The sequence below is a fragment of the Diachasma alloeum genome, unplaced genomic scaffold, assembly GCF_001412515.2.
Source record: "Diachasma alloeum isolate Michigan unplaced genomic scaffold, Dall2.0 Dall_scaffold_00325, whole genome shotgun sequence".
NCBI lineage: Eukaryota > Metazoa > Arthropoda > Insecta > Hymenoptera > Braconidae > Diachasma > Diachasma alloeum.
In genome coordinates, this window is record NW_021680464.1 from 1,279,717 (window position 1) to 1,299,504 (window position 19,788).

The following is a 19,788-nucleotide window of genomic DNA, read 5'->3' on the forward strand; positions in this document are numbered from 1 at the left end:
CCCCCCCCCCCCCCCCGCCCAATGAAATGAAGACGAAGACTTTAATTCTTCCCCAGCGCACGGAAGTTGTGTTCGAAAACGAGGAGGTGGGGCCTTTAAAAATGGTGTAAAACAAGGACGGCGAAGGAGGGGGAGTGTGATTGGGGTTACAGTCGAGTCATCGAGTTGCCTTTGAGGCACAAGCCGACGTGATTCTACTTTTTATACTACTGTCGGTTGTATGATTGAAAAAGAATGCATTAATAGTGTTGGAGGTTTTCTGGCCGTGCGCTTCCCGCGATGGAGGGCTTTATTCTCCTTGGTAAACAACCGACTCAAACGACCCATAAAAACAGCTTCATTACGGTCCTTTGGCTTTTTAGGCTGCTGAAAAATTTTTCGATAGTGTTTTATTGTAAAAATTATTCTGAATTCTTGGGTTAAATGAGTGCCGTACAAAGGGGTGCGAGATGCATGGATGCTATGAGAGCAAAATGGCAACAAATATACCTGAATTGTTTTATTGTTCATTTAAGCTTTTTTAAAACGTGATGGCGTTGACAGAGCAGGCGAAAGTTATACTGAATGAAAACAATTCAGTAGCGAAGTGGTGAAACGGTACAAGTCAATTTTGACTATTGACCAGTTTTCAATGAATACCTCGGAATCTAAGGGAGATAGCAAAATTTTTGTTATAACCTTTTTTGTAGAGCCGATTGAGTGCTACAACAAATGTAATTACGAAAATTTCGCTATCTCCCTTAGGTTCGGAAATATTCCTCAAAAACTCAACTGAGAGATAAGTCGACTTAAAGCCTTTTACCACTTCGCTACTGAAATATACTTGATTCAAGGATATTCTTTACTCGAATGGGGGATAGGTGTTTGAATTCGAGGATGATTATTTCGTATCGTTTCACTGAATTTTCAAGGAATTTCGTCATTGAAAATTTGAAATTTTTTGGAAGAAATTGATGGAAACTGAATTTTAATTGAATTATTCCCGGTGGCTTGGCGCAATGGATAAGTTCGTTGCCTCACGTGCGAAAGGTTCCGAGTTCAAAACCCGGCCGGGTAGAATGGCGAGATCTAACCATTTAAAGTCTTGATGATCATCGCAGCATATCCTAATCGGATCGAAGCGATGTAAAATAACGATAAAAAAAAAAATTCATAAAGATTAGGAAAATTCGGGTAAACATATTCTTGAATGTTCAATTAATTGAAAATTCAGTGTAATTTGGTATTGATAATTCATGTTTTGATTGAAAATTTAAGGAAATTGGAAAATCCTTGCACAGAGAGAAATATTCAATTAAAATTACGTATCTTTTCCGTAATTCCGGAGCAAAATGTGGTTGCAGGAAATTTTACGGAACTGTCACGGAATTTTTCCAGAGCGTTCCGTAATTTTTACCTGAATCTTTTGTGAAAAATTACGATACCATCACTTAAATATTCTAAGTCGATTCCATAATCGGTAAGCGAACTGTGAGTTCCGTAATTTTTACTGAGCATTTCTCTCCGTGTGTCTTCCTGCTGCCCAAAAATGTGAAATTTTATGAAATCTTTAGTGAATTTTTTTAGTGAAATCTGGAATTTCCTTATTACCCCCCCCCCCTCCAAGTGAATTCAATTTCACTCTTCTGAAAATTCAATTCCAAAGTCAATAGTCCATGAAATCTCATTAAAAATGATTGAGAACTAGAATTTCTTCTCTGATTCTCAGAGAAATTTCGCTGTAATTGAGTACTTTTTGCCTCCGGATTTTACCACCACGGAGTACTGAAATCCAGACACTCCTACTGGAAACCAGAGCCTTTTCTTCACTGTGTAAGCTCTCGCCAAATGCATCACCAACATGCACATGAATACATTCATTGGAAAAATGTAAATTCGACGAAATGAACTCGTCCCATGGGCCCAAAAAATCCCGTTCTTGCAAGATTGTTGCAGCGTTCGGAGACTGAAGAGCAGTAAACGGTTAAAAAGTACAGAGAGGGATTATTTATGAGCACGTCGTCATGGCTGGCAGCGAGAATAAGAAGCGCCAGTATCACCCATTTGGCATGGGGAGAAAGAGGGATAGAAAGGTGAAGGAGAACAAAACAAGCTGGCTTTTTTCCTCCTGAATATTGTGGATTTCTCCGGGTAACATTCAAAGTTTTGGATTTGCACGTGAAAATGGGGGGGTATGTATCCCACCGCAAGAAGTACCGAGTTACGTTTCTTCGTTGTCGTTGAATTCTAGTTTGGATAGCTAATTAACCAAGTTTATGCCCGTGGACAAGAAAATTCGAGCAGAAACTTGGGAAAATTAGCCAAGTTACAGGGTTGAGGGAAAAAATGAATGAGGAGAAATGAAAGTTGGTGGATTCAATCGAATTAATTAGTGCTCTTAATTAAATTGTGATTAGTGGAGTGTAATTGGAGGGGCAGTCGGGCGGGAGGGGACGGGATAAGAGGGGGAAATTATACTTTGAGTGGAATTCAACGGGATTTTTTAAATTTCTAGTTGAAAAAAAAACGCACCTTGAAGGGGTGATTTGACCTGATCCCTCTCGGCTGCCTGGTGCTGCCGCGACTTCCTCTCCTGCTCGAGCTCTTGGGCGAGGGATTCTGCGACAGAAGACGAAGAGAAAGGAAGTTCGCATCGTCACAAAGTAGCCAACAGGTCACACTCAATATATCAAGGAACAAAAATCATAGAATAATGTAAAACAAAAATGTGATCAAGGGGAAAAGCTCGAGTTTAGTTGTACGGAGAGAAAAATTCGGTGAAAATTATTCTACAATTTTATAGTTGATGTGTTCGGGAATTCATTTCATCCATCATTCAATACGAAAATTATATTTTTTTGAAAGGGACGCAGAGACAAACGTACTGGATTCCAGTGAAATTTCTTTGAGAATCAGAGACGTTGTAGTTGGTAGTTATTTTTACTGAAATCCAATACCGATGGCACCTTCATTAAGGCTCTGGTTCTGGGAATCCAATTCCTCAGACTTTAAATGGTCAGCACTAGATGTTATTTGTTTTTTTGTAATTTTAAACAAGCGATTTTTTAGTTCAAATAAGAGTTGTTACAGAAAATATATTTTTCTCTCTCGGGGTGTGAATTGAAATTCAGAGATAAGAAGTAGTGGATTCCACGGAAATTTCTCTCAGAATCAGAGAAAAAGTTCTCGTTCTCAGTACTTTTTACTGAAATCCAGTACCTGTGTTACTGGAATCAAGGCACTTTGGTTGTGGAGATCCAATTTTCGTCTGAAAATGGTCAGCGCTAGATTTTATATTTTCGGTAGTTGCCAATAACACCCAAAAAATTTGGTTGAATTTTCCGGAAAAAGACCTTGAATTCGAGTTAACGGGAAAAAGTGAATGGAATTTCAAGTTCCTCTGAAAATTCAAGTAAAGTGCCATTTTTTTAGTGGTAGGAAGACGAAAATTGCACATTTACATGAATTTTCAAGTGAAAAGGAATATTCAATGCCAAATTCCCTTGAATTTTCAGGGAATTCTCTTAAATTTCTTGGAATTCCAAGAATTTTTGAAGGGATTCCCGAAAAATTCAGAGGAATCTGGAATTTAAGGAGAGATTTCTCTGAATTTTCCTGATTTTCATTAATTTTCCCGGATTAATTGAATTGAAATTTATAGTTCCCGCAAATTTTTCTATGAGATTATGACTATTCAATTACAAAATTCCGTCAAATTTCAGTGGACATGGTTAAAGAAAATTTGTTTTCTTTCTTAAGGTGTGAAATAAAATTCAGAAACAAGAAGTAATGGATTGCAGTGAAATTGCTTTGAAAATGAGAAAAGAAGTTCTAGTTCTCAGTTATTTTGATTGAAATCCAAGTACTTCTGTACTGAAAACAAGAACCCCGAGCTTTTTAAATTAAAAAGAGGTCTTGAGGTTCTTAAATTGCCATCCTTATCACCTCAAATTATCTCAATCAATTATGGTGTGACATCACAACTTATGCCATCCCCTCCCTTTCCGTCGCGAATCGTCACAAATCATAGAACCTTCCCCCCTCCTGAATCGCGTGACGCAATATTTGAATGCCTCCAACCTTTCTTATCTTAAAATTCCATTTTATATCGAATCACCAAGAACACTTAAATTTTTGCGTAAAAACGAAAATATTCTTTCGTCATTAACCCCGGCTAAAATGATTCAATTGAACCTAACATCGTATGAATGCATTTTCTCTCCACTAAAGTAAACACGTGAAATCGTTTTAAAATCTCAGAGAGCGAAATTTATCTGGAAAAATTCTTTTTCTCTCTGTCTCTTCCTTCCACTCAACCAAAAATTCCTCTCTAATTCAATGAACGTTGCATCAAAATATGACGAAAAAGAAACATGTTCTGTAGGATGAAAGGAAAGGCGTGTCAAAGGAGCTTCACACGCGGTAAACCAACGCTTTTCAGATCGATGAGACGCACTGAACTCATCATCGTCCTCGACCTCGTCTCCCGGGGCGTCTAAAACGCCCACGTATATCTCGACACCTGAGAAAATGCGCTCGGGATTTTGCGGTGGACTTAACCTTGCCTGCGCGTGAGAGTGAGGAAAGTGAGAGAGAAAGAGAGAGGGAGGAGGAGACGAAACGGAGGAGTAATTAGTGGAAAAGCAACTCCCTTCAGTTGTACGTTCGTCCAGGTAAAACATGAAGGTCTGAGTTGTGAAATGAGACGAAGGGGTGGAGAGAAAGAGAGGGTCGGGCGGTTGCTCAGTGGATTCCACGAGGATTAGGGTGAAAACTGGAAAATGTCTCTTTAATGATATTACGCCGAATTAACCACCAACCGGTGAAAATCTAAACGGGTTCGCATTATCATGGGGATTTTAATTATCATTATGATATATACCGCGAACTGTGGGGAAAAGAAGCAACCGAGGAGGATATCTTTTGAAGATTACCTCTGAGGTCAGTAATCGTGTGGGGGAATTGTTTTTTTCTTCCGACTGGGAGCCATGTAATCATCAGTTTGTGTCATTTCCTAACTTTGGGGTGAAATGTCCAAAAATGTCATGAGACACGAATAAATTATATTTTTAAGAAATGTCCGCACGGAGAGATCTATTCACTTGTAATACCACAAGAGCTTCAAAATTATCGGGTATTTTCCGATAGGTTCGTTGCAAACAAACGAAGGAGTCACGTTTTTCAGGTTAAAAAATCACGAGTTTCCTGAATAACTTGACGACTTCGTTTGTACGCAGGGAACCTTGAGGAAAATGCCCGATTAATTTTGAAGCTCGTGTGGTATTCGGGGGATTATTTTTCCAATCCAAATGTCGGGCAATATAATTGGACCATGAGACGAAACTCACAATTGAGAAACGAAAATTGTATAATTAACACAACGACACAATTGAATTCAATCTGTCAGTTTGACGAGGGGTTAATTCGACTGCATGATGTTTTATTTTTTATATAGCAACTACCAGAGAAAATTATCAAAAAGGTAATTTTACCGTGCCGGTATTTTTATCAGGATAAAATTTCTCTAACGTAGAATAAAATTTGATCATCATATACTAATTTTTACTACATTTCAGGACAGAAAGAAGGAAACGATGACTCACGATACACTTTTATAGAACGGTAGGATAATTTTCATCCAAAATTTCTCTCCGTGCACGTGAAAATATTTGATGGAGTGGGACAGATTTACTAGACGGAAATTAACCAACGTGATTCTGAAAACTAGAGACTTCATTCTCTGTGTCTGCACTGAACCCCGTCATCTTCAAGGTAACGCATAATAAAAAAAAGTGAAATGAAATAAATCCACCTCAACATTGAGGAATGAAATCGGTAGGCGTGAAACGACACATCCCCGGGGCGAAAGTGAGCAATGGTAAAATCCAATTGCAAGGCCATTAAGCCCCAGTTAACTGGCAGCTCGTCCTGAGCTAAGGCGTGAGGAGAGAAACCCCGTGATTCCATTATGCTTTGAGCAACAATAGCTGAGGGCTGTTTGTTTCGTCCAGGAAAAGGGAGGTTAAATTCATCCCAGTGAGAAAACACGGGATATGGGAGAACTGTGCCTTTGGAATATACAACGTTTATTTCATTCACCAATACAAACGTTTTCCCTGGGCAAAACATGCAGACACGTTTTGATATTTCGGTGTTGGCTAAATTACTGGGGTGGGGGAGGGGGGTGCCTTCCCTTTGATATCCAAATGACAATTTAACTGCTCAAGACACCCCGGGGTATACAGCGGAATTGATTCGTTCTAAAATGTTTCAAAGTTTCAGATGTGATTTCTTTTGGGACAAAGGGATGAGAGAATGACATTCATGTATTTTTTATTTTGCGGGGATGGTTCTTTCCTTCTTTTGGGAAATTTATTCAAAGAGGGGTATAATTCAATTAAGCATATTGCTGTTGTGTGACAACTTACAGTATTTTATTCTTTCGTTGAAATTCTAAAATGTCTCAAAGTTTCAGATGTGATTTTTTTGGGACAGAGAGATGAGAGATTAACATTCATGTATTTTTTATTTTGTGGGGATGGTTTTTTCCTTTTTTTGCGAATTTATTCAGAGCGGCGAATAATTCAGTTATAGGCATATTGTTATTGTGTGACAACTTACAGTATTTTGTCTTTCGTTGAAATCCTGTTCGTCATTTGTAATTAAAGATACTGTTGAGAATTTTTAACTGAAATTTCTGGTTTACTTCTTGAAAATATTTATTATGTTATCATTCCACTGAAATTTTACAATTGAAAATGATTTTTTCTTTATGCACTTCCAATGTTTCGATATGTAATATATTCATGACGTAAGGGGGAAATATTCTAAAGTTTAAGCCATTGACAATAATTTACTTCTTTCAACTAAATATCGCCTAAATTTTTCTCTCAATGCGCCATTTCAAACGCAGAGATACTTTCAGATCACATCCCACTAGGTGGTAGACATCGTCCCAAAGAAAAAAGCACAACTGCAAGGTTTTTATTCACAAAACGAGGATCAGCGGGTTTTCGCTACTCGTCTTACACCCTGACAAATCGACCATACAATGAAAATAATTTCAGACCGGTTATCCCCGCGATCCACCATCGCTCCTAAACGGCTGGTATTGTCTACCTTCGATCCTATCTGATTTTTTTATATCAATTTTATTTTCACTCCCTCCCTCACATGCTCCCATTGCTCTCAATTTTATCGTACAACTTTTTCATACTTCTCTTTTTATCCCCATTCTCTTTTTCTCATTTTTACTCGAGGGACTGAAAGAAGGTCCCGACAGTATGACTCTGCGTTTATCCGCACGTAATTAACTCCGACACAATGCACTGGAAGACTGTGTAAAGGGGAGGGAAGAAAACAAGGTGAGGGGAAAAAAATTAACTGGTCTTGAGAAATGGATAAAAAATATGAATGTGGCGCCTCGATTATTGTTTGTAGGCGCATGGAAGATGATTGGAGAGTAGTCAGAGGGAATATTGAAGAAATCATCGGCCAAATTGCCACTACACCTAGACAAATTATGCATTTGAATAAAATAAAACTCTTATTTCGCATTTTCTTATTCTCCTCAACAATATTCCTATAGGAGAATAATAATCTCATCTATTTATTCAAATTGAAACGTTTTAATTACATTAAATTCATAATTTATTCATTTCAAATAAAGGATTGTTATATGTGTATTCGATTTCTAACTCATCCAGTCTTTGTTTGGATACAAAAAATGTATTCAAGTCAATCAACTGATTTAATTCAAATAAACCATTTCTCCAGTTGCACTGCAGGCACGGCAATATGAAAGAAGATAATGCCCTTGAATTCCGAATGAGTGAACAGAGACAAAAGAAATGAATTCGAAATCGTTTTTTTCGGAAGAACTGTGTGGAGGGTTTGAGCAGCAAGTACATTCTCGAGGGCTGAAAATTTCTGTGTATCCTGCGTTTTTAATGCTCTGATCTTTATGTAAAACAGAGTGAGTGTTGCGCACGGGTATCCGCATGCTCATTTTATTCCTCTTGAGTGTGTCAAGCCAACCATGAAATTGTATGAATCGGGATGGGCTCACGAGTGGAGGAGACACAAGAAGCTAAAGACGGATTTTTCTCGAGTGGAGGACGCGTGCTATAACGCGTCTCTCGTTCGGTTCATGCACGGGGGAAAAAGTACTAAACACATCAAGTAATTGTGGTGCGAAGTTCAGTTCTCGGTGTTTTTGACACTATATCGAGGAAAAAATGCGAGACCAGTGGTGAATTTTTTCGGAAATCGTCAAATTTGTTCTCAATTTATTGCGCTCCCCGAGCGCAAAGTCCTACTTTCCACACATTGTGATGAAAAATGGGGTTCGACACTCGTGGGAAATGTGTTCGTTGACCCTTGGGAGGGTAGGACTCGCCTTCGGTGAGCGCTACACACCTGTCACAGGTCAAAAAACCCTTTTTTATAACTTGTGGGTAAAGTGTAATTTTACGCACGCGCCACGTGCGCAAAATGCCACTTTCCAGATATTATGATGAAAAATAGGGTTCGCCACTCGTGGGAAATGTGTTGTTTGTGCCTTGGGAGAGTAGCACTCGCCTTCGATGCGAGCGCTATATTTCGATACGAGTACGAAATAGTATATTTCGATACGAGTGCGTAATAGTATATTTCGATACGAGTACGTAAAAGTGTTTTTTCACTCGTGGGAGGTGAAAATAGTATATTATGTCATTAGGCAATAAAAGTATTATCTGGCGAATGTGGCTTTATAATCACATTTGACAGATAATGTTTTTATCGCCGTGTGATATATGCTATTTGATGTCGTTGGGCCCGAAAACCGCGATCTAACCAAGGGAAGCGAGGTTAGAATCACGGTTTATCGGGCCTAATAACATAAAACACTTTTACGTATCCTCCCAAGGGTCAAAGAACACTTTCCCCACGAGTGTCGAACCCTATTTTTTAACATTAAGTGTAGAAAGTTGAGTTTTGCGCAGGGGAAGCGTGCGTAAAATTTCGCTTTACGCACAAGTAATGAAAAACACTTTAACGCAATGAAATATGCTACTACTTACTCATGTCGAAATATACTATTTCATCACTTGTACGTAAACACATTGTGATGAACACATTATGATGGAAAATAGGGTTCGACACTCGTGGGGAAAAGTGCTTTTCTCCCACCGGTACAGTAAATTTTCACTTTTGTCCACAGAGAAAAAAAAATTGATTTTCAGAGACATGGCACTAATTTTCGAAAATTTCAATCCCGCGAAGCGTAAATGTATACTTTGCGCCCGCTGAGGCGAAAAAATATTGTACAGGTGTGGGAAATATTACTGTACAGTACATCGTAATTTTTGCATCGACAGATGTGATTCTTTTACTGAACGTATCGTCGAACATATCCTACACAAAAAATATTTTTTATGGGATTCGCCGAGATTTTCTGGATAATTTTTCCTTAACTTTTCTTTCCGTATACAGGTAGAAAAATTCCTATTAAAAATGACCCCTAGAAAATAGTAATTTCTCAGCATATTGACCTTTCAATATTTTTGTGTAATTTCCAGTGGAATAATTTTATTTTTTTAATTGTTATTGTCATTTTATCGATTCTTTCACTAGGGTTTTGGTAACAATTTATGGAAATGACGGAATTTATTATTTTATAATTATATATTCTTTTCAGTGATATCTAAATTCATTTAGACTGCATGAAATATATTTTAAAGGGAAAATATCTGATAAAAAATTATAAAATATATTCCCCTTCCTTTCTCACCCTCGTTACCTCAGACTCAATTTCACCCGAATCCTCGGCTGGGTAACATTTGTTTTTATATGATAATCCTCGAGCCATGACGCCAGTATTATTATTACGTTCCGGGCGCAGTGGGTGGGTTGGAAACGAGGAATCTCAAATCCTCTTCTCGGTTTTTTCCCCCTGGAGTCTTACCACTCTGGGTAAGTGTGAGGGAAAAACAAAGCGAGATGTTCCCCTCATCAGATCGTATGTGAGTAAGAGGAGAGATAACTGTGTGGGAAAAACTAAATGGAATTGAAAACATCAGCACTGCAATTGAGTGGAGCGCCGGATTAATGGAAAAGGTACAATTGTAGTCAGACACGGGGTGTTCACTTTCTCGCGCAACATTCTCAACTTTATAGAGAGGAGAGGCTTCTTGAATGAGGAATCTTGATCTTTAATTTGAACAAAAAGAAAAATTGAGGCCAACTGTGTGTAATTACCGATAATTGCATGGAAGAGAAGAATAAATTCTGTTTGAAATAATACCTGAATTTTAGTAATCACATAACGTATCGACCATTCGCAATTTTTTGACTATAATTCAGTAGCGAAGTGGTAAAACGATACAGATCAATTTTGACTATTGACCAGTTTTCAATGAATATCTCGGAATCTAAGGGAGATAGCTAAATTTTTGTTATGACCTTTTTTGCAGAACCGATTGAGAGCTACAACAAATCTAATTACCAAAATTTGGCCATCTCCCTTAGATTTGGAAATATTCCTCAAAAACTCAACTGGGAAATGAGTCGACTTAAACCGTTTTACCACTTCGCTACTGAATTCCAAAGAAAAATGCAATAAGTCTAGAAAACATTTCAATAGTTCCAGTATTAATTATGAAAAACTATCCGGGTGTTTACTAGAGTCACTGCATTTTCTACTATATCGTTCGAAATTTTTTGAAAATTTAGTAATAGTGGCCCTTGAATTCTCAATATTGTGAATTTGAATTCAATTTAAGATCACATCGTTCGGGATAATGTTTCCTAATTTTTTTTCTCCCTGTACTATTCTCAATTGAAGAACAAAAAATCTTCATGTTTGCACATCCACGTCGTGTGTTTGAAGAGGCGAGACAGATACAGAGGCGAAAAAAGTTGGGTCGGAGGAGGCTGAGATGGAAGGAAGGTTATGGTTGCTGCGGAATTATTGCATATAGTCTGAATATTAAAGCGTGCCAGAGAGCATACTCTCAGGTTGGCGGGAGGGAGGGGGCTGGCGGAATAAAGTGAGAGGGAAATGTGCCGGCTGAGCGTGAGGAAGGCGAAACACTCGGAGTGGGTGGAGTGAGAGAGACGTGGTGGTGAGGATAAAGGTGGGGACGGGAGGAGAGGACAGGTAACGCCACCGAGAGGTACGGTGGCCGCCAGGGAAATTACCTTTACTGTGAAGAGATATGTGCATAAACTCGACATTACATGCACTACGGTTCTCAATCTTATATTTTACAGTACCATTACGGAATGGATTTTTATTTTCGAGATGAGAGTAGGAGACACGCATCATTGTTTATTGTATCGCGAATACTAATTCGGTTATTGCGATTTTTTTTCGAATTCAGTTCAGTAGCGAAGTGGCAAAACGGTACAAGTCAACAAATGTAATTACAAAAATTTCGCTATCTCCCTTAGAAAAAATCAACTAAAAATTCTATGTCCAATATGAAAATTTTCGTCAATGTCAACCTTTCGTAATAAATAATTTATGTTTCTGGGGAAATGGTAGCGTTGCGTTGGTTGAACACTGGCGATGTCACGGAGAGGGAAATATTTTCGAATGTACAGGTTTGCCACTGATCGAAACACCCTATTCAAACGAGGGACTATTTTTAAATTAAAAAAATCATGAAAGAAACAATTTCACGAATTAATTTCTCACATTCATCAAAATTAGATTCGTATGGACACTTATCAGTACTGAATTAGTATATTTCGTAACGAGCTAAAAAACATTGTTTCACGAGTTACGAACAATATTTTTCATCGCAGAATACCCTACCCGGATCGAAGCGATGTAAAATAACGATAAAAAAAATAAAATCTTCAATAAAACACAAATGTTGCAGGGGATTTCCGTGAAAAAATTATCTGAATATCCTAAAATTGTTATTGCATAAATCTTTGAATTAAGTTTTCGATATTTTCCTCCTCCATGCAACGATTTTAAAAAATATTTTCCAGAAGAATATGACGAGAGCCACTGGGTTCGTATAGAATGCATGACTTGAAGACAACAGCAACAGCAGCAGCCCCTGGAGGTCTCTTCGGTGGCGTAAGTACCCACGGAAGACGACAGCCTCATCCCTCCCATTCCGCGATAGCTCGTGCTCTTTCCCCTCCTCCTCCCCAAGCCCACCCCTCCCCCCTTTGTCGTCTAAATCTCCGTTGTTTATTGCAAATGGATTCCGCATCATGATGCCCAAGCGGCGGTACCCTATTCAAATACATGTATCTCACTCTCTTCATGGTGTATGCGTATATTCATACACTCCCCCCACCCGCCACCCCCTTATTCGTGCAATTTTCGTAGCTATACACCGTACAGGGATGTTATTGCCCCGGTCGTGATTGCTCTCGCTCCGAGTCCTTCGAATAATTTATTTTCACCAGAATATAACGACTCGTTTTATGCTCTTTTTTTGGTTTTGATACCTTTTTTCTCTCAGCAAGGGGTGTAGATATGGAGAGATTCTCTTGATAATCTGAGGATCAGCTTCCGTGCGCTCCGGAGGTCAGAAAAATTGACTGGAGCTTGATCCGGTTAGGGTGGCAATCTTTTGGATACTGTGGGAGTTTATTGGAGTGAAATTCGAATTTTTTGGACAATTAATTGTTAGGGAAGGGGTTGGAAAAGGTTTTGGTGGTTTGGGGGTTCTGACAGGTGGGGGATGATGTGTCTTGGAGCATATCCAGACGATAATTTATATATGTACATTAATTATACTTTATATGAAGCCAATAAAAGAAGCAATGAAAGATTGTTACAATGAATAGAGAAATTTTAAGTGGAGAGTTTCAGTTGATTCAATTGTGCCATTCCTCGTGGTGGATGTGACCATTTTATCACTATTTGCTACAGACAGTATTTTAATTAATTTGTGAAATCGTCAATTTGGAAGTGTCGTTCTCTATTCAATAACCGTTTCTCTTACGTTCTGTTGTCTTCAACAGAAAGAGCAGGAAATTTTTGATGAAACAGTCTTGAGGTGCAAGTGAAAAGTGATGTTAATACTGACATTTCAGGACATTTTGTCATTAATAAATCATAAGTTGATGAAAAAATTAGAAAAAAGAAATTATAGGTTTTAGTGAAATTATCCAATAAAATTGAAAAAAATGAGGAAATTTCAACCTAATTTTATGTTGAATATTCATGTTCAAATTGGCATTAAAATCAGTTGTGAAAATTCCGAATGAAATCTGAAAATTCCCAACCAGTGACATTTCCATTGAAATTTCAAAAAATTTTATCATTGAAAAATCATATATTACATTAATTTTCTTATCGAATTTTAAAAAATCAATGAAAATTATGAATTTAATTTTAAAAAAATATTCTAAAGAACAATCGATATTCTGCAATCGAGAATTCTACTATTTACGTTGTTTATGAAAGGTTATAAACACGCGTTAAACGAAAATAAAATCGTAATGTGTCACTCCGCATTCCGTCGCGCTCCATAATTTTCCCCCCGCGATGATGATACATCACACATCGTAACCACCGCACCATAATCACGATAATTTGGTTGAAATTTGACCCAGGAAAGCCCCAATTCCATAAGCATGTATTTACTCTAGTAATAATGTTGAGATCAAGTCGAGGGCAATGAATCACGTCTCATTGTGATGTTGGGACAAGTCCCCGGGGCGATGAGAATGAGACTGACCATGAGAAGGTGGGATTGATGGAATAGTGAAACTGAGAGTGTGCTTCGTGGAAAAAAAAAGGTGGATTCCCTTTTTTATCCTCATCGAGGTGCAAATAAGACTCACCTTGGTAATTTTGCCAGAAGGCGGAAGCCTGACCACCGATGAGATCCAGGCCATAGCCCCAGCCGGGTTTTATCGAGTCGGGCGTTGTTGGTTGTTGTGGTGGACGGGGCACCTGGGATTCCCGGTACTGTTGGGCCTGTTGTTGGGATTGTGGCGGTTGATGGGACTGTTGGGATGATTGTTGCTGGGATGATTGTTGTGACGTTTGGGACTGAGAGTGAGCTGGTATGTCGTCCACTGGCTCTGACTTTGTACGTGCCTCCGCTGCTACGTTCTCTGTACGTGAAAAAATAGCAATGTTAGATTATTTTATTATATTTATACGAAACGAGACGAAATCCAACCGGAAATTCAGTGTTTTTACACTGAGAGAAATATCGTCATAATATCACGAAACTAATTTCTTGGGATAAGAATTCCGGATAATGTATCGGACAATGTCAGATTTCGGTGAAGTCGTCATGACTTGAACATGAACATTTCATGATAAAGTGAGAATTTCTTGCCACAAGAAATCGGTTTTTTCGTGTCAGAAGGTGAGAAAATTACTAAATATATTAAAAGCTTCGATTCAGTGAATCATGAATCGGAGACTTTCATATTGAGTGCATAGAGAGTTTATGCAAAGGAAAACCTCCAGATATTAAAAAAATATAACCGTCTCTTACGCCAATCGCTTCAAGTTCGAAGGGTAGCAATATCTTCTTTTCCTTCTGTCCAAACTATTGTTGTCTTTGAAGGAATATTATCTCATTTCGCAAAAAGACATCATCTTTTCAGTCAGTAACTTGCTTCTTAGCCTGAAGAGAACCGATTTCTTGTCTGAAATCTACCATAATTTGATCAAATGTGTATACGATGTTTTTCGCTCAAGAAATGATTTTTGTGATATTATGTCGATTTTTCTCTTAGTGTAGATACCCTGAGAGAAATGTCGATATAGGGTAACCAGACCAATAGATAGACGCTCATATTTAATTGTTATTCAAATAAATTCACCCTTCTGCATGTTTAAAAATGAAGAATGGTCCGTTTCGATAATAACAATCGAACAGATGCCGTGTTTATTTGTCCTGATGACTGTTTTTTCACACTGTTCCATCAGCACTGCGTGACTGTTGTCTAACTACTCACACCGCCCCTGAAGGCTAATACTGTACCTCGCGAGAATTTCTTTTTTACGTTCAAAATGTTCATCAATGAAAAATAAGAAAATCATCGTACATACATTAGTTGTATTATCAAAAATGGAAATTTGTAATGCCATTTCTATTATATTTTCTATAGAATACGAAGAATCCTGTGAAATGTTCATGACTTGAACACGAACACTTGGCGATAAAGTCAGAATTTCTTGCCTCAAGAAATCATTTATTTCATGTCAAAAGATAATAAAATTACTAAAAATACAAAATTGAAAGTCCCATCATATTAAACTACTTCCCAATAGCGAATTAAAATTCAGACTTCAAAACCTTCCAAGAATCTTGAAATCCAGTACTTCCAACTGTTTGGATAACACTCGTCTACAGTTGAAAGATTCCCCGAGGCTACTCAATCTTGGGAATAAATTAATTAATTCGAGCCAGAGCAAACAGCCTGACACCCAGCAGAATATGATTCCTTACTTATCCAAACCCGTGCCGACGGGGGTGTAATCTCCACTCACCCCTTTTCTTATACCTTGAAAATTCGAAGATACACTCACTACCTCTCCCCCGACTCCGTCTTCTGTTCCTTGCGTTTCTTGCGCTCCCTGTCACTACCAAAACTCAAACACGAAACCCTTTAAGTGAAATCTCTTATTCCGATATAACGTGCCTTCTGCGCGGTACATGAGTGAGCCAAGGCTGATTAGCTGCTGTCAAGCTCAGGGGAGTCGTGATATTAATTTCAAATCAAACGATATCTTGATGCCCTTGACGGGAAATGGCGTCCATTTATTTGCCTTCAAATTGAGATACATTTAGGGAAAATTGGTCTTGATCCTCAGACTCGCATTGCATTCGTTAACTATTTATAAATTTTTGTTTATTCTTCTCATAGGACTTCATGAGTGTACTCTCCTTAGTATTAAAATATAAAACGAATTCAAACGCTTTCACACCCAGGCAAATGTTTCATTTCAATTGAATAAGCTTAATTTAAATTAAATTAATGGGTTTATTTAAATAGCTGGTGATAAATCTTTTACTCAAACTTCAATTTGATTTTTATTTGTTTGTATTGACATCAAATAAATAATTTTCTCAGTGCAAATGAAGACTATTAGTTACGAATGAAGACATTTCTTCAGACGGAGAAGAGAACGAATTTATTCATGCAGAATTTAGTATTACTTCATGTGATTACAACATTTTCATTGCAATAAATCTAGAACCTGTTTAAATGCCAACGAAAATATTGTTGAAATGAATATAAAAATTTCAAATCAAGAGTTTTCTCTCATTCAAACGTATGGTTGAGCCGAGGCTGATTGGCAGCTGTTGAGCTCAGGGGAGTCGTGATATTAATTTCGAATCAAACTATATCTGGATGCCCTTGACGGGAAATGGCGTTCATTCATTTTTCTTCCAATTGTATAAATCAATCAATGAATACAGTTTCAATTTCCACTGAACAAATGATAATTTCAATAGGGAACTACAATTTTTTGGCCGAGGACTGTATTATTATGGCACAAATAAAAAAGTGTATTACACTGAGAGAAATGTTCGGTAAAAATTACGGAACTCACAATTCGCTCACCGATTACGGAATCGACTCATAAAATTGAAGTGACGGTATCGTAATTTTTCACAGGAGATTTAGATAAAAATTACGGAACGCTCTGGAAAAATTTCGTGGCAGTTCCGTAAAATTTCCTACAGCCACATTTCGCTCGGGAATTACGGAAAAGATACGTAGTTTTTATTGAATATTTCTCTCCGTGTACTAGAAAATTTAAACAGGTGTAGGAATTGTCATCCGAATGCTGTTCAAAAATTGGTAATTTCATTTAATTTTCAGTGAAGTCTTTTCTCTCAGTGTAAATAGAGGTATTTTCACTCATTTCTTTGTTTTGCTGGTTTTATCGGATTAATACACTCACCAGCTATCGCTCTAACTTGTTCAGACGAAGCGCCCGTCGCTTTCAGTGCCTCCTCCAGTTGCGTGCGCCTCTTGGTCTCCAAGTCAAGTTGCTCCTGAAGACGTCTCCGCGCCCGTCGCTCCTTCTTCAATCGCTTTTGGTACAAAACTGAAACAAAAAGGCGACGTTCCGTCAGAAAACAACCCTCCAAATACACGTTCAAAGGGGATTTATCGTCTCGAGTGAGAACCATCAATCGAGAGCAGTCCAGAAGAGCAATGAATTTCGATCCCCCTCCCACAATAGCCATAACCGTGAGTGCATTGTGCATCGTTTCGCCTCAGTCTTCACCTCAATCTCATCCCTGGTCACGAGATACTGCGAATACCTCGTTAATGCATATATACAAAGGTGCTCCATCCGCTCATGTTCCACTCAAACACAAAGACAATTGGACGGCGCCCGCAAGATCCAGTTGCATTCGTGGTCGATCATATGCATCCCTCATACGTATCGATCTGATCAAAACCCCAAGGCGGCCCCTTTGAGGCCTCAACCATAAACCAACACGTGTATAACCTGAGTCTTAATTATTTTCAATCCCGCGAATACCACCAATACACGGAGAGAAATCTTTGATAAAAATGATCCTACTGTTCTATAAAGGTGTATCATGAGTCATCTTTTCCTCATTTCTATCCCGAAATTTAGTAAAAATTAACATATGATGATCAAATTTTATTCTACGTTAGAGAAATTTTATCCTGATAAAAATAAAAATTACCGTGCCGGTAGAGTAAAAATTACTGTATCGGTAGGGTAAAATTTACCAACCGTTCTAGAATTTTCGTTGTTATTTACTCAACAATTATTGGACTGGAAGGGTAAAATTTCTCTAACGTAGAATAAAATTTGACCATCATATATTAATTTTTACTAGATTTCGGGATAGAAATGAGGAAACGATTCATGATACATTTTTATAGAACGGTAGGATATTATTTTATCAAAAATTTCTCTCCGTGTTCTGATACGCGAGAGCACTGTTAGACATTTTTTGAAATTTCATGGCAAATCTGGTAGTAATTCTCATGAAAGTGACACTGAATTCGATTTAGGGAGAAAATGGTTATAAAAATTCATGGTTTTACTTAGAATTCAAGGAAAATCATGAGTTTTTAGTAGAAGTCAGACGGAAATTTCACAGCTTGATAGAATTTGCAATGAAACATGAATATTCAGAACCAAAATTATATGAATTTTCAATTTTTTCTTGAATTTTCCGAATTTTTACGGAATAATTGAACTGAAAAATCAAGTATTCTATTGATTTTCTGATAATTCAAACTGAAAATCTATAGAATATTTGATTTTTCAATCACAAGATTTCCTGAAGTTTCAGTGAAAATTAAACATGATAAAAATTTCCGGGGTTTGACACGGAACATCCAGACGAAAATTTTTAACAGTGTGGGAATAATTAGGGTTACAAAAATACACAAAAGTGAGATGGTGAATGGACGTTTAGAATCGCAGGACAATAGTATCGATAAATCATTAAAAGCATTCAATTATATATCGAAGAGCGGAAACATGAAGTCTCACGCACTAAATTGTGAAAGATGCGGAAAAAGGACAATGAAAATCGCGTGAAAATTGCGTTGTGCGACGTAAATGTCATGCGTAATTAATGCTCCGGAGACATCAGTGTTCTCTGCAGGAATTTTGATGGAGTGTCAAGTAAAAATAATTAATAATTATTGATTATTTTTTTTCTCTGCGTACGGTCCTACTTTTCAAACGTCTCAAATATCAAATTTGTGAATTCAAACGCGGGAAAAAAGAAATTTTATGAGAAAAAAAGAGGAAATTGTAGGAAAATTTGCTTTTAGAGAAACATCTATTGAGAATTGCCCTCGAATTTCTCTAATCGTATAGAGTCTTGACTTTTGGTAATTTTTCGAATTAAAATCTAGGAAGAAAATTCAAGAAATGAAGTAAAAATTTCACGGAAATTGGTTTTATTTTCTTGGAAAATTGTGTCATTTGATGTAGACAATTTTTTCTTTATTGATATTTATAAATATTCCTGAAAATTTAGGAATTCAGGAATTATTAACATATTTTTTTTCGTCTATTTCTTGGAAAGTCCTGGGACGAAATAATTCCTCATAAAACATTCAAATACGAGAGAAAAATGAAAAAACCTTCCATGACAAAAATAGTGAGGGAATGCAAAAAATTCATTACAGAAAAAAATCTATTGAGAATTACTTCGAATTTTTCTAATCAAATTCTTTTTCAAATTAAATTCTAAGAAACAATTCAAGGAATCTAGTAAAAATTTCACGAAAACTGGTTTTATTTTATTGTAAAATTATTTCATTCTCTATTGTCAATTTTATAAAAATTCCTGAAAATTCAGGAATTAAGGAAAAAAAAATAAATAAAATAAAATAAATTCTCAACAATTTTTTTTCGTTTGTTTCTTGAAAAATCTTGGGGCGAAATATAATTCGTGTTATGTCACATCCGGATCAAATTCTTATTTTTAACACACCCTCCAATTTCTTATTTCCTATTTCAGCCATTCCCCACTTTTCTAGAATTTTATTTCCAATTTGGGAATACTACCTCCTCCGGTTGAAATATAGTCTCACAGGAGGGATTCCTTCCCCGGAAAAAATAACTAGTCCACACGCAATACCCCCTTCCCGTGTGCACTTCTAGTGCGGTAAGGTTTTGAGATGTTTTCTTATGTTTTCGGGTATAAGAAATCCGAATCCGGTGGTATTTTTTATGTAAGTGCGTGCAATTAATAGTTATAAACAAATTAAGTGGTTTTTTTGATGATTTTTTTTTTATGGGAAACAGGCAAATAGAAGAAAATGTTCATGACAAAAGTTGTTCCTTTTTGTGTAATAAATAATGATCAATTTTTT

At 37.2% G+C, this 19,788-nt stretch overlaps 1 protein-coding gene across 3 annotated transcripts in view; it reads right to left on the reverse strand.

Annotated features, from left to right (window-relative positions):
- The window catches only part of LOC107040208 (dachshund homolog 2), a 293,567-nt gene that overhangs the window by 4,317 nt on the left and 269,462 nt on the right, over nucleotides 1-19,788 (reverse strand). For 2 of the 3 annotated variants that reach the window (XM_015260176.1, XM_015260175.1), the window contains exons 9-11: nucleotides 16,868-17,014; nucleotides 13,777-14,052; nucleotides 2,512-2,598 (exon numbers count right to left, since the gene is read on the reverse strand). In XM_015260176.1, the coding sequence (XP_015115662.1) occupies nucleotides 2,512-2,598; nucleotides 13,777-14,052; nucleotides 16,868-17,014 (510 nt within the window). The remainder of the gene's footprint in view (nucleotides 1-2,511; nucleotides 2,599-13,776; nucleotides 14,053-16,867; nucleotides 17,015-19,788) is intronic. The other variant, XM_015260177.1, reaches the window with a different exon arrangement.